We start from the raw sequence: 16,004 nt of genomic DNA, 5'->3' as shown, positions 1-16,004 counted from the left end.
TATAGCATTTTGGCAAATCTAATTGCTGCACACAAATGTCACTTTTATTCTGTAATGGATGGAACCAACATTGACCTATTTAGATAGATTTTTTTATGCTTACATATTCCTTGATATATATATATATATATATATATATATATATATAATTTTTTTTTTTTTTTTTTTTTTAATTTGCACAGTCTTGCTGAATAAAAGCGTGTCCTATTTGTCACAATGCCAAACGCGGTCTCTAGTGTCACTAGGTGTCACTATGGAGAAAATATTTTCTTTCAACAGGAGGGTGTGTAAAATTACGTAACAACTTATAAAGTTTCCACTTCGCTATTTGCTTTCCTTTCGTTGCTTTTGCCCACTTCTTGTCATCATTCTTGAATTGAACAACGACTTTAAACAAGATTTCTCCCCAAAACTCAACGATTCTCGTCAGTTTCACATTCTAAAAATCACCGCATAATTTCTTTTAGTCTGTGTTTTTTCTACTTTTCTCACACACAGGTTATTTCCTTATAGAACCGTTTGAAAGGCGTGACTGGACAAAGGGTGTGTTCGGTACGGGGATTGTCCTGCAGCACTCTGAAACAACTTTCTCGTAAATCTGGACTAAGAAGACTAACTGTAAGTAGCTTTCTTGATATCTATCTATCTATTAAAATGTCTTCAATGATTTTACTCAGGCAAATATTACTGAACATTTTTGCACATGTAAAGTTACACTTGTAGCCTACATCAAGGAGCTGAGCATGTTGCAGTTGGTCCCTGCAGAGTTAAATACAGTTCTGTCAAGACTTGTTTTTATATTTGGTATCTTGCTGTAGATATCCTAAATAAACTGTTGCACAATACATCAGCCCTCAAATCCCATAATATCCGACGGGGAAGTTATCCAAAGCCACATTCAGTTGTGGGTTATATAGAAAATGAACTTCCAATAATTTAGTTTAATAGAGCCGTGTGTGTCTAACTCTGGTAAAAGTACCTATTATGGCAAGCTTAAGGGTGTCAAAAACAAACAAATTAGCAACCCAAGCAGCCTTTCAACAAAATGAAATCTGGGAGTGAAATCAAGCCCAGTTTAACTGTGTAAAAGTTCATGTGCCAGTGAGAGTTACTGAATGATATTCTTAGAGACCAGGAAGCAATGCACCAGATTTTTAACTAACGTAAGTTATGTCCTGTGGGTTTCATGAAAAATGTATGACATACAAAAAGACAAAAAAATACAACTTTCCTCTACCTTTCTTTTATTTTGGCATTTAGTCTTTCTTGAGATTTTCCTTTTCATTTAGCTCTTGTTTGGATTATTTTCCCAACTGAATGTTAAAGAAGAGTAAATGGCTCATAATGTTGAAGTCATGAAAATACTTAGAACTTTTTGAATGTTGATCACCTGGTGCAGAGCTAACATAGCAATTCAGAAAATCAAAATCACGCAAAGTGTCAAACATGGTGGCAATAGTTTGATAGTCTGATACTGTTTTTTTTCTTGTTTTTTTTTTTTACTTTAGACTCTGAACAGCTTGCTCCAATTATTGAAATTATGACTTCTGCTCTCTAACAGAAGATCCTTAAGCTTCAGTACACTCATCCAGCAGGACATGAATCACACCACATGCACCAGCAAGTTCACTCTTTACTGGCTCAAAAAGAGGAAGGTTTTGGTGTTGCTTATTTAAAGTCCGGACTTGTATTCACCTGCAACACTTTGTTGCAAACATACCAGTTCACGAAAGTAATGTGGCTATATTAAATTATAATGGAATTATGTATGGAATTACATTTTTTTTTTATTTCAGATGAAGGCAGTCTGCAGTGTGTTGCTCCTGCTCATTCTGATTCCCACCTGCTCTCATGGTGGCAACATCTTGGTCTTCCCTACTGAAGGAAGCCACTGGATAAACATGGAAATTTTTCTTAAAGCTCTACACTCCAGGGGACACAATGTAACTGTTGCACGAGCTAGCAAAACCTGGTACATCAAGGATAATCCCTTATATTACAACACTTTCATAGTTCCAGTAGAAAAGAGCTTGGTAGATGGAGATTTTTTGAAAAAAATATTTTCTGATCTTCTAAAACTTGAACGGGAGACTTTACCTCTCGTCAACTTTCTCCAAATAACAATAGGCGTGCTCGACAAAATTGCTGATGTTTCGAATTCTGTGAGCTCATTTGTTCCAGCTCTTCTAGATAATGTGGAGTTGATGAGGAAATTAGATGAGACCAAGTTTGACCTGGTTCTTACTGATCCAAACTGTGGTAATGGGGCAATTTTAGCCAAATACATGAATCTCCCTTTGGTTTATAACGTTCGCTGGTTAATGCCTGAAGAAGCTCATTTTGCCATTGCTCCTTCACCATTATCCTACATCCCTATGACAGGATCTGGCCACACTGATAAAATGACTTTTTTTCAGAGAGTTAAAAACATCATTTTGTATCTATTGACTCACATGCAAAGCATGTTTGCGTCTAAGTTTGTATACCAGCCACTTTGTGAAAAGTACCTTGGACCTGATTGTGACTTTGATCAGATACAGAGTGATGCAGACATCTGGCTCATGAGAACCGACTTTGTCTTTGATTACCCACGTCCCACAATGCCTAATGTTGTGTACATGGGAGGGTTCCATTGTAAGCCTCCAGAACCACTTCCTGATCACATGGAGGAGTTTGTGCAGAGTTCTGGAGAGCATGGAGTCATTATCATGTCCATCTCAACATTTGTTGTTGAACTTCCAGAGGACCTTGCAGATAGCATTGCAGCAGCATTTGCGAAGTTGCCACAAAAAGTCATCTGGAGTTTTAGAGGCCCCAAGCCATCTACTCTGGGTAACAACACTTTACTGGCTGAGTGGATGCCACAAAAAGACCTTTTAGGACATCCTAAGGTAAAGTTATTTGTGTCTCAAGGAGGAACAATGAGTCCAGGAGGCCTTGTGTCATGGTGTCCCAGTAGTGGGTATTCCTCTGGTTTTTGACCAATATGACAATCTGCTGCGCTTGCAAGAGAAAGGAGGAGCTAAAATTCTTACATGGAGGGCAGTGGACAAAGATGATGGCTTTCTGAAAGCTATGCAAGAAGTTTTGAATGAACCATCCTACAGGCAGAACATGCAGAGACTCTCCAGGCTGCACAAAGATCAGCCAATGAAGCCAATCGATACTGCCCTATTCTGGATAGAATACGTCATTAGGCACAAAGGTGCTGGACATCTGAAAGCTCAGTCCTACAGAATGCCCTGGTATGTTTACCACTCTGTAGACGTAGTCCTGTTCCTGATGGGTGCAGTGATGCTCACGCTTTTAGCTACAGTCATGTTTATCAGGTGTTTATGGAAATCTGTGTGTGGACATAAAGTAAAACTTGAATAATATTTGTGTCCTTTATGTGTAACAATATTGCCTGGGAATAAAAGCATGTTTATGGTATCAAAGCAATTTTTTTCTTAATTTAGAGGAATATTTTGAACTTTGTTATTCAAAGTAGGGTACTGCTTTATAAGATTTTATACAAATAAAAATATGTTTTTTGATTGACATAGGAAAACATTTTTAATCTGTCTCACTCTTGTGTTTGATAGCAGAATATTTTATGTTGCAGCGAAACAGCATTAAAGGACATTATCCTTTGAAATCATGTTGCATGTGGGTACGATATACCAAACATGACAATGCTACATTTACAAATTCTCTGATTAAATTATGTCGTTCAGTAACTTTGCTAATTCAGCTATTTTCTAAATTGAAATATTCTAATAAGGCTCTATATTGTCTTTGGATAATTGTTAAGCAGGTAGGAGCCATACTTTCCATTTTAAGTGACATTGAAAATAATCACAATGAACAAAAATAAAGGAATTACATCATCAGTCTGTAATTTTTCTAATGTGTTTCACTTTTAAACTGTATTACTAAAATAAATTACTTTTCTTTACAGATTTTATTTTACATTAAAAAAATAATCATAGAAACTAAACACCATGTCTTTGATTTAAATGTCTGAGGGCCTTTAATGTTAGTGATAATGTTGCACACACTTTATCGCACTGTAGTTGCAAGTGCACTCATTTTTACTCCTTTGCGTTTGGGTTGTCTTGTTCTGTATAGAAATACCAAGCAACTGGAAAAGCAGGTAATGCCATTTTGAAATGGTGATAAGAGACACATTGTTTTAACTGTACCTACATTTGTCCTGTCAATGAGCAAGTTTATTATGTTTGCTCTTTGCACACGTTATCATAATTTAGTAGCATTCACTGGGGTAAAGAGCATGAGCTCCTAACCTCTGCATTTTATGAAGATATACTTTTTGTGCTTATAACTGTAGACTGTAAGCTGTTTGTGGATCACGGAGGAAAACTGGGAATAAAAGAGGTCCTGTGGCATGAAGTCTGAATAGTGATCTTACCCTTGTCTTTAAATCAGTTTGGCAATCGGCAAAGAAGGACTTAAAAGTCTTCCATGTTTTGGACAAGGGTGACATTGTCCAAAAAGCTATGTAGTTCTTCAACAGACACTCCTGACAGGTGAACATGCGGATTCTCCAGAGTGCACAGAATTCATACACAATGAATTTTCTACTTTACACATTTTAGAAACTGGTAAAGGACAGGCCCAGAGTATAAATATTTTTTCTACCATGTGCAGGAGCATGAGAAACAGATTTGCCACACCAACCAAAGTGTGCTCTGAGGATTTAATGCATTCAATTTAGTATACAACAAAAAAGAAATGAGGTCTTGTGACTGCATTGGAGTAATTTAGAACAAAGACAAGGACACCCAGTCTCATAATTCAGCGGACTGCCCTGAAATGATGTCTGTACACAGTTAACGAAAGAGTCACAGCAGATATTATTATCAAAACAAAGCACGCCTTTGCTCTGGTGGGGGCATTGCTCCAAGATCAACTCTACTGGGTTTCCTTAATTGACTTTCTCCTAACTGGCATAGAAATCTGCCTTAGGATGGATTGTTATCAAATGGGTTAATTTGCACTGAATTTGGTTCAGACTTTTGCTACCGAAATCCTGAAATAGTTTATAGCATTCTGGCAAATCTAATTGCTGCACACAAATGTACATTTGTCAGTCACTTTTATTCTGTAATGGATGGAACCAACATTGACCTATTTAGATAGATTTTTTTATGCTTACATATTCCTTGATATATATATATATATATATATATATATATATATATATATATATATATATATATATATATATATATATATATATATATATATATATATATATATATATATATATATATATATATATATATATATATATATATATATATATATTTTTAATTTGCACACTCTTGCTGAATAAAAGCGTGTCCTATTTGTCACAATGCCAAACGCGGTCTCTAATTGCTGCATTCCTTTTTCTCAGTCACTAGGTGTCACTATGGAGAAAATATTTTCTCTCAACAGGAGGGTGTGTAAAATTACGTAACAACTTATAAAGTTTCCACTTCGCTATTTGCTTTCCTTTCGTTGCTTTTGCCCACTTCTTGTCATCATTCTTGAATTGAACAACGACTTTAAACAAGATTTCTCCCCAAAACTCAACGATTCTCGTCAGTTTCACATTCTAAAAATCACCGCATAATTTCTTTTAGTCGGTGTTTTTTCTACTTTTCTCACACACAGGTTATTTCCTTATAGAACCGTTTGAAAGGCGTGACTGGACAAAGGGTGTGTTCGGTACGGGGATTGTCCTGCAGCACTCTGAAACAACTTTCTCGTAAATCTGGACTAAGAAGACTAACTGTAAGTAGCTTTCTTGATATCTATCTATCTATTAAAATGTCTTCAATGATTTTACTCAGGCAAATATTACTGAACATTTTTGCACATGTAAAGTTACACTTGTAGCCTACATCAAGGAGCTGAGCATGTTGCAGTTTGGTCCCTGCAGAGTTAAATACAGTTCTGTCAAGACTTGTTTTTATATTTGGTATCTTGCTGTAGATATCCTAAATAAACTGTTGCACAATACATCAGCCCTCAAATCCCATAATATCCGACGGGGAAGTTATCCAAAGCCACATTCAGTTGTGGGTTATATAGAAAATGAACTTCCAATAATTTAGTTTAATAGAGCCGTGTGTGTCTAACTCTGGTAAAAGTACCTATTATGGCAAGCTTAAGGGTGTCAAAAACAAACAAATTAGCAACCCAAGCAGCCTTTCACCAAAATGAAATCTGGGAGTGAAATCAAGCCCAGTTTAACTGTGTAAAAGTTCATGTGCCAGTGAGAGTTACTGAATGATATTCTTAGAGACCAGGAAGCAATGCACCAGATTTTTAACTAACGTAAGTTATGTCCTGTGGGTTTCATGAAAAATTTATGACATACAAAAAGACAAGAAAATACAACTTTCCTCTACCTTTCTTTTATTTTGGCATTTAGTCTTTCTTGAGATTTTTCCTTTTCATTTAGGTCTTATTTGGATTATTTCCCCAACTGAATGTTAAAGAAGAGTAAATGGCTCATAATGTTGAAGTCATGAAAATACTTAGAACTTTTTGAATGTTGATCACCTGGTGCAGAGCTAACATAGCAATTCAGAAAATCAAAATCACACAAAGTGTCAAACATGGTGGCAATAGTTTGATAGTCTGATACTGTTTTTTTTTTCTTGTTTTTTTTTTTACTTTAGACTCTGAACAGCTTGCTCCAATTATTGAAATTATGACTTCTGCTCTCTAACAGAAGATCCTTAAGCTTCAGTACACTCATCCAGCAGGACATGAATCACACCACATGCACCAGCAAGTTCACTCTTTACTGGCTCAAAAAGAGGAAGGTTTTGGTGTTGCTTATTTAAAGTCCGGACTTGTATTCACCTGCAACACTTTGTTGCAAACATACCAGTTCACAAAAGTAATGTGGCTAAATTAAATTATAATGGAATTATGGAATTACATTTTTTTTATTTCAGATGAAGGCAGTCTGCAGTGTGTTGCTCCTGCTCATTCTGATTCCCACCTGCTCTCATGGTGGCAACATCTTGGTCTTCCCTACTGAAGGAAGCCACTGGATAAACATGGAAATTCTTCTTAAAGCTCTACACTCCAGGGGACACAATGTAACTGTTGCACGAGCTAGCAAAACCTGGTACATCAAGGATAATCCCTCATATTACAAGACTTTCGTAGTTCCAGTAGAAAAGAGCTTGGTAGATGGAGATTTTTTGAAAAAAATTTTTTCTGAGTTTTTAAAACTTGAACGGGGGTCTTTACCTCTCGTCAGCTTTCTCAGAATGACAATAGGCCTGCTCGACAAAATTGTTAATGTTCATAATTCTGTGAGCTCATTTGTCCCAGCTCTTCTAGATAATGTGGAGTTGATGAGGACTTTAAATGAGACCAAGTTTGACCTGGTTCTTACTGATCCATGCTGGGGTAATGGGGCAATATTGGCCAAATACATGAATCTCCCTTTGGTTTATAACGTTCGCTGGTTAATGCCTGAAGAAGCTCATTTTGCCATTGCTCCTTCACCATTATCCTACATCCCTATGACAGGATCTGGCCTCACTGATAAAATGACTTTTTTTCAGAGAGTTAAAAACATCATTTTGTATCTATTGACTGACATTCAAAGCATGTTTGCGTCTAAGTTTGTATACCAGCCACTTTGTGAAAAGTACCTTGGACCTGATTGTGACTTTGATCAGATACAGAGTGATGCAGACATCTGGCTCATGAGAACCGATTTTGTCTTTGATTACCCACGTCCCACAATGCCTAATGTTGTGTACATGGGAGGGTTCCATTGTAAGCCTCCAGAACCACTTCCTGATCACATGGAGGAGTTTGTGCAGAGTTCTGGAGAGCATGGAGTCATTATCATGTCCCTCTCATCTTTTATTAATGAACTTCCAGAGGACCTTGCAGATAGCATTGCAGCAGCATTTGCAAAGTTGCCACAAAAAATCATCTGGAGCTACAGAGGACCCAAACCATCTACTCTGGGTAACAACACTTTGCAAGTTGACTGGATGCCACAAAAAGACCTTTTAGGACATCCTCAGGTAAAGTTATTTGTGTCTCAAGGAGGAACAAATGGAGTCCAGGAGGCCTTGTGTCATGGTGTCCCAGTAGTGGGTTTTCCTCTGGTTTTTGACCAATATGACAATCTGCTGCGCTTGCAAGAGAAAGGAGGAGCTAAAATTCTTACACTGGGAACAGTGGACAAAGATGACAACTTCCTGAAAGCTATGCAAGAAGTTCTGAATGAACCATCCTACAGACAGAACATGCAGAGACTCTCCAGGCTGCACAGAGATCAGCCAATAAAGCCAATTGATACTGCCCTATTCTGGATAGAATACGTCATTAGGCACAAAGGTGCTGGACATCTGAAAGCTCAGTCCTACAGAATGCCCTGGTATGTTTACCACTCTGTAGACGTAGTCCTGTTCCTGACAGGAGCAGTGATGCTCACGCTTTTAGCTACAGTCATGTTTATCAGGTGTTTATGGAAATCTGTGTGCAGACGTAAAGTTAAACTTGAATAATATTTGTATCCTTTATGTGTAACAATATTGCCTGGGAATAAAAGCATGTTCATTGATCAAAGCAATTGCTTTCATAATTTAAAGGTATATTCTGAACTTTGTTTTTGGAATCAAATTTCTGTTTCAGAAGATTTTTATACAAATAAATAGATGTTTATCTTTTAATTGAGATAGTAAATTAATAAATTATTTTAAACATATTTAGTCTGTCCTACTCTTGTGTTTGATAGCAGAATATTATAAATTGCAGGAGGAGAGAATTGAAAAATGTCCTCCTTATAAATCAGAAGTTGTATCTTGTAATGTCATACAAAACTTCACAATGTCCTATTTATAAACTCTCAGATTAAATTATTTAAATCACTTTGCTGACTCAATTTTTAGGATATTGTGATCAGGCACTTTTGTCAGACTGAAAGAACCAGTTGGAATAATAATTGTTAGGCAGGTTGTAATCATACTTCCTGCTATAAGTGTTATGTTTTCATTAGCTGTCATTGAAAATAATCACAATGAAGAAAAATAAAGACAATGCAACTTCAATCTGTGTAATTTTTCTAATTTTTTCACTATAGAGTTGCAGAAATAAATTTCTGTTCAATAAGTTTGTGTCCTTATTTTGCATTCATTTTTTTAAAAATAAATATAGAAACAGAACACCGTGTCTTTAAAAAAAAAAACGTCTGAGGATCTTTAGCGTTAGTGATAATGTTGCACTCATAACTTAGCAGTGGAAATTACCAATACCATGTTAATTCTACATATAATTACCACGTTATTGGAGAAGCTGTTAATATGTTGAAATGGTGAAAATAGACACTTTTAATAAACTGCACCTACATTTGCTCTGTTAATGAATGAGCTTATTATCTATGTTCCTTGCACACGTTATCAAAATGTATTAGCATTCACTGGGGTAAAGAGCATGAGCTCTTCACCTCTGCATTCTATGAAGATAGACTCTGTGCTTGTCTATCTCTAGACTGAAATCCAGGATGAACTTAATATTTGTGGTTTGGACAAGTATTATGCCATGCACATTAAGTTAATAGCAGTAAAGAAAATGATAAGATTCGTTACTGTATTGCCACACATTTGGAGCTACAGATGCACCAAATTGTTTACTCTACATAATGTTCTGTTCGTGCTTGATAAGAACCAGACGTTGTGCTTCTTCTTAGATGCTTTTATTAAAGTCGCTCTGGCTCGTTTGCTCATACAAGTTGCACACAGGTGTCTCACTAATGACTGACTGCTTCTGTTGTCCTATTCTTGACATTTATGCAATCACCTATGTTCGCGACTGCCATCTAGTGGACATAAACAATTCATTCAATCATCACATCCTCCTTTCTTTAAAGTTAGAATGTTACATGAATACTCTCTAAAATTAAACAACCATTGTATGAGACAGATAGCACATAATATCACATAGCTATAATAAAATTCACTTAACCTATCTTACTTAGTACTCATTAAAAACATGAATTACAAACTACATACATTTCAACTTTTTTTCTGTTTTTCTCTTTTTTTCCCTTTTTTTTTTTTTTTTTTTTTTTTTTTTTTTTTTACATCATCAGTCTATCAGGTTTCTTTACCACTCTGGTAGATCTTCTTAACACAGGTGGTGTATTGTCCTTAATACTGTCCATGTCACAATGCGTTTCGGTTGTCGGAGTAATCTGAGAGTCCTTAGAATCTTCACTCGACTCATCAACATGTTCAAATGGAGTTTTTTCAACAAACTGCGACGATTTCGTCTCAGAATTTGTCCATCTTCAGTTTTCACTTCAAATGAACGTGGAGCTACTTCCTGCAGAATAGTTGCTTTCGTTTTCCATCCCTCATCATCCTGAATCCTTACTGGGTCCTGGTATGACAGTGGGGGTAGAAGCTTTGCTGATCTGTCATAATATGACTTTTGTTTTACTTTCTGCTTTCGTAACTTGTACTCCAACTTTGACGATTTCTTTGCTCTTTGTCCTTTATTGTCATAACTTGGCAAAGTTGTACGAATCTTTCGATTCATCAAAAGTTCAGCAGGTGAATAACCACATTGCAATGGTGATGATCTATAGCTTAATAAAGCTAAATACGGGTCAGAGTTACTATCTGCAGCTTTCTTCAGAAGTTGCTTAAGAATATGAACTCCTTTCTCCGCTTTTCCATTTGATTGTGCATAATGTGGACTTGATGTTACATGCTTAAAATCATATTGTTCTGCAAACCTTTGCCATTCTCTGCTATTAAAACATGGTCCATTATCACTCACTACAACATGTGGAATGCCATGCCTTGCAAAGATTGATTTAGCATGTGTTATGATACAATTTGATGACATATTAGCCAACAGAGCCATCTCAGGATAGTTTGAATAGTAATCAATGATCACTAAATAGTCTTTTCCTTTAAGATGAAATAAATCCATTCCAACTTTTAGCCATGGTGATGTTGGAGTGTCAGATATTATCATCGGTTCTTTGCTCTGTTTGTTTCTAAATGTCTGACATGTTTCACATTTACTTATCAGCACCTCAATGTCCTTATTTAGTCCAGGCCAGAAAACAGATTCTCTAGCTCTTCTTTTACATTTCTCAATGCCAAGGTGACCCTCATGAATCCGCTGTAGAATTTCCTGTCTTAACTCTTGTGGAATCACTATTCTGTTGTTTTTCAGTAACAGTCCATTCACAACACTTAGATCAGCTTTAACATTGAAAAACTGTGAACATGAGCCTATTGGCCATCCTTCATCCATATTCTGTATGACCAACTGTAACTCTGTATCCTTAGCTGTTGCATCAACTATTGCTGTAACTTTCTATCTGATACAGGCAACACATTGGACACCAAATTCACATGACATTGAATATCCTCTTCAGTTGAACTCACACTATCATGTGCAGGGTCTCTAGACAGAGCATCAGCAAGAATCAGATGTTTTCCTGGAGTGTAGATGAGTGTAAATTCATACCTCTGCATCTTCATCATAAGCCTCTGAATCCTGGGTGACATCTCATTCAGATGTTTTTTAATGATGGCAACCAATGGTCGGTGATCTGTTTCAACTACAAAAGATGGTAAACCATATACATAGTTATGAAACCGTTTTAGCCCATAAGCCAGCCCCAAGCATTCTTTTTCTATCTGAGCATATCTGCATTCAGCTTTTGTCATGGCTCTGGATGCATAAGCTACTGGCTTCCATTGGTCATTCTCAGCTTGAAGAAGAACTGCTCCAAGTCCATCTTTTGAGGCATCTGTCGACAGTTTTAATTTTTTAGTAGGGTCATAGAAGGTAAGCACTGGTTCTGAAGTCAGATATTTTTTCAGTTCCTTCCACTCTTGTTCATGAACTTCTGTCCACTGGAATTGACTGTCTTGTACAAGAGTCTGCGAATGTTAGTCATCCTTGCACTCAAATTGGGAATGAATTTTCCTATAAAATTAATCATGCCCATGATGCGCAGAACACCCGTTTTGTCAGCAGGCGGTGGCATCTTTAAAATGGCTTGTATTTTATCTTCATCTGGTTGAACACCTCGGCCAGATAGTTTGTCTCCCAGAAACATAATTTCTTTGACACAAAACTCACATTTTTTTATTATTGAGCTTCAGTCCATTTTTCCGTATGCGCTCCATGACGCGTCTCAATCTGTCATTGTGTTCTTGAACAGTTGATCCCCAAATGATGATGCATCAATGTAGACTCTTACTCCATTCAAGCCTTCTATGATCCTCTCCATTGCTCTATGAAATATTTCTGGTGCAGATTTTATTCCAAAAGGAAGTCTTAGAAAACAGTATCTTCCAAAAGGTGTGTTAAAAGTACAATACTTGGTACTGCTTTCATCCAACTTTACTTGCCAGAATCCTTGTGATGCATCCAACTTGGTGAAATAACTTGCTCCGGACATTTCACTGATTATTTCCTCTCGAGTGGGTATTTGATAATGTTCTCTTCTGATGTTCTCATTTAGATCTTTTGGATCCATGCATATTCTTAATTCTCCATTTTTCTTCTTTGTAATCACGATGGAATTAACCCAATCTGTGGGCTCTTCCACTTTCTGAATGACTCCCAACCTGATCATTCGATCCAACTCATTTTTCAACCCCTCTCGCAGTGGCGCTGGAATGCGACGTGCAGCATGAACAACAGGCTGCGCGCCCTCTCTTAACTGAATCTTATATGTGCAGGGTACAGAACCTAATCCTCGAAAGACATCCTCATAATCCCGAAGCATTGCATCAATCGGGTTATTAGATTCATTAATTCAGTGTTTATGTGGTAGACTCTTTTCACCAGTCCAAGTTCTTCACAAGATTTATCACCTAAAAGTGATTCTCGATCCTCTTTTACAACAGAAAGAACACAAGATGTTTTGTTCCTTTAACTGTTACATTCAACTGACATGTTCCAATACACTCAATTGATTGTCCATTATAGTCTTTAGACCTGACTTGACTTCTTTTATGTGAGGTTTTACTTGCATTTCTTTTATATCAGATATGCTTATGAGATTCGCCTTCGCACCTGTGTCCAATCTGAACTTAATTGTGGTTCCATTTACTAACAAAGGAATTGTCCATTTATCATCTCTGTCAACACATTGCACTTTTTCACAATTCACAACACCGACAAAGAATGTGTCACTTAGATCAGTTTCATCTACTAAGTTTACACAATTCCTCTTCTTTTCTTCTTTCCTCTTCTTAAAGCATTGCTTTGCAAAATGATTCTGTCCACGGCAATTTAAACACTGCTTACCATAAGCAGGACATTGTCTCACTTTATGCCTTGATCCACAGCGCTTACAGTTGATAATGGCTTCCTCTTGCAGCTTCCTGGTTTGTGCATGTCGTTTCTTGTGGCAGGACACCGCTCCCACTGCCGCTGCTCCATCACTGAACTGTGAAGTAGTTCCTGTTGAAAGTTCAGAAAATGTCCTCACTTGCTGCATTGACAGTTCGCTTGCCCGACACATCTTTACAGCTGTTTCCAGGGTCAGCTCCAGTTCTCTCAGCAGTCTCTCTCTGAGCTTCCCGTCACGTACAGCAAAGACGATCTGATCTCTGATCATCGAGTCCTTCAGCAGGCCAAAATTGCATGACTGCGCTTTTACTTTCAGATCGGTCAGAAAGTTATCGAAGGGTTCATGCTGAGTCTGCATCCGGGAACGAAACACGTATCTCTCGTAGCATTCATTCTTCTTCGGTGAACAGTGAGCATCAAATTTACTCAGCACAACGTCCAACTTTTCTTTGTCTTCAGGTTCATCAAACACAAATGTGTTGTAGACTTCCAAAGCCTGCGCTCCCGCTATGGTCAGCAACATCGCTACCTTTCTTGGCTCCGGCTTCGTCTCCAAACCCATTGCGGCGACATACAGTTGAAAGCGTTGTTTGAAAGCACGCCAGTTTTCATCCACGTTTCCCGTCAGCTTTAAGCTCTCCGGTGGTTTCAGCTCCATGGTCGGCTTTTCAATTCACTCCTTCAGTTTTACTCCTGACACCATGTTCTGTTCGTGCTTGATAAGAACCAGACGTTGTGCTTCTTCTTAGATGCTTTTATTAAAGTCGCTCTGGCTCGTTTGCTCATACAAGTTGCACACAGGTGTCTCACTAATGACTGACTGCTTCTGTTGTCCTATTCTTGACATTTATGCAATCACCTATGTTCGCGACTGCCATCTAGTGGACATAAACAATTCATTCAATCATCACACATAACATTTTACTAGCTGACTTGATTTCACAAAAAGACCTTTCAGGATACCCAAAGACTCACCAGTTACTCCGGCTTCCTCCCACAGTTCAAAAACATCACTGTCAGGTTAATTGGTCTCTCTAAATTCTCCCAAAGTGTGACTGTGTGTGCGTGTGTGTGCATGGTTGTTTGTCCTGTCTGCATTTATGTTGCCCTGCAATAGACTGGTGACCTGTCCAGGTTATCCTGCCTCTCGCCCAGAATGTTAGCTGGAGATAGGCACCAACACCCCTCGCGATCGATCTAGGGACAAGGTTGTTAGAAAATGGATGGATGGATACCCGAAGGTAAAACTATCTGTGGATCACGGAGAAACACTGGGAGTATAAGAGGTCTTGCAGCATGAAGTCTGAATAGTGAATTTACCCTTGTTCTTCAATGAATCTGGCAATCGGCTCTGGTCAGATGCCAGAAGAGGACCTAATCATCTTACACTGAACATACTGTACAATGATGACAATGTCCAAAAATATGTACAAGTCTTAAACAAACAGTCCTAGCAGGTGAAGATGCAGATTCTCCAAACTGCACAAAGATTAAATAATGAAGCCAATTAATACTGCCATCTGCTGGCCAAAGTTTGTTACAAGGCACAAATGTACTGCTCGCCTCAATGTTCAGTCCCACATGGCTTCCTGATTCATTTACCGCTCTATACTCTTAATCCTCCTCCAGACAAGAGCATTAATGCTCTTGCTTCTAACTACAGTTATGTTTATTCCATCACTGTGTAGTACTTTATGTCTACACAGAGATGGAAATATTTTTGTAGATGTAAAGTAAAATGTCAGTAGTGATTCAAGAGATGTCCTCTATTGAACATTTTTAGAGTTCCTGTCTTATATTTTGGGGTAATATTTTTGGCCACAAATTGATTATGTTAGAATGCCTCAGCGTTTGCCCACTACTTTATCTTCTTTCATATTTTCATGGTTACTTTCAGATTCATATTTCTCTGTTTCGCAATTATATTTCCTGTTTGTTTTGCAAAACTTTGTCTTGCACAACTTCTTTCACTCAGGCTGCCTAGAAGTGGTGGACTACATTGTTTAAAACATCTGAATAACCACAAAGTGCAAAACACTATCTTGCGAGATCTAACCTTATCTTGAGATAATTTTTGGTATTTTTCTTTCTATGTAGGCATAAAACGTCCAGTCTGTTAATTAGAGGGTCGGCTGCACATATATTAATATTGGGTAGAGGATAGAATATGTTATTTGAAGTAAATTAATAATTTACCACATTTTGGAACACGGTTTACAAAAAATGGAACAAGAATCAAAACAGAACTACAGATCTTATTAGCAACTAATATTTCATAGACAAAACTCATGATGTATGTGCCTTAATGCAATGCATAAATGAAAAGAAATTTCAGTTTAAAAGTAAAACTCATACGTTGTACAGATTCATTGCACACCGAGTGATATTTCAAACATGACCACTGCTACTTTTGACTATCAGGATTCATAGTTAAAGAATCCTCAAAAGTATGTGTCAGAAAATTTTATATTATATAAATTATATACAACCACTGAAAAATGAATACTTGATTAAAAACTGATGGTGTATGGAATCTCTTACTGTCCATGCCCCACATATTTTTCGTTTACAATATTAAATCCTGTCTATTTGCATAAATTCATTAGTGTGCCTCATTTTGAGCAGATGTCAAATCTAGCTGAAAAATG

At 37.3% G+C, this 16,004-nt stretch overlaps 1 protein-coding gene and 1 pseudogene across 2 annotated transcripts; both read left to right on the top strand.

Moving 5' to 3' along the window:
* Positions 1 to 533: 533 nt before the first annotated feature.
* LOC129364195 (UDP-glucuronosyltransferase 2C1-like) lies at positions 534 to 3,603 on the top strand (annotated as a pseudogene).
* LOC129364194 (UDP-glucuronosyltransferase 2A2-like) lies at positions 565 to 9,080 on the top strand. 2 transcript variants are annotated; one of them, XM_055036692.1, is made up of 3 exons: positions 565 to 618; positions 5,677 to 5,781; positions 6,957 to 9,080. In XM_055036692.1, the coding sequence occupies exon 3, from the start codon at positions 6,957 to 6,959 to the stop codon at positions 8,535 to 8,537; it is 1,581 nt and encodes a 526-aa protein (XP_054892667.1). In that variant the 5' UTR covers positions 565 to 618; positions 5,677 to 5,781; the 3' UTR covers positions 8,538 to 9,080. The 2 variants fall into 2 exon arrangements, with proteins under 2 accessions (XP_054892667.1, XP_054892666.1); XM_055036691.1 differs by lacking the exon at positions 565 to 618 and adding an exon at positions 5,409 to 5,588.
* Positions 9,081 to 16,004: the final 6,924 nt, after the last annotated feature.

Source organism: Poeciliopsis prolifica, unplaced genomic scaffold, assembly GCF_027474105.1.
Source record: "Poeciliopsis prolifica strain line A6 unplaced genomic scaffold, Auburn_PproV2 SCAFFOLD011, whole genome shotgun sequence".
In the NCBI taxonomy this organism is placed as follows: domain Eukaryota; kingdom Metazoa; phylum Chordata; class Actinopteri; order Cyprinodontiformes; family Poeciliidae; genus Poeciliopsis; species Poeciliopsis prolifica.
Note: the sequence above shows the minus strand (reverse complement) of the source record. Positions and strands in the feature narration are given on the sequence as shown.

Coding starts and splice junctions, on each gene's coding strand:
- LOC129364194 (XM_055036692.1), top strand. CDS start 6,957: ATGAAGGCAGTCTGCAGTGTGTTGCTCCTGCTCATTCTGATTCCCACC.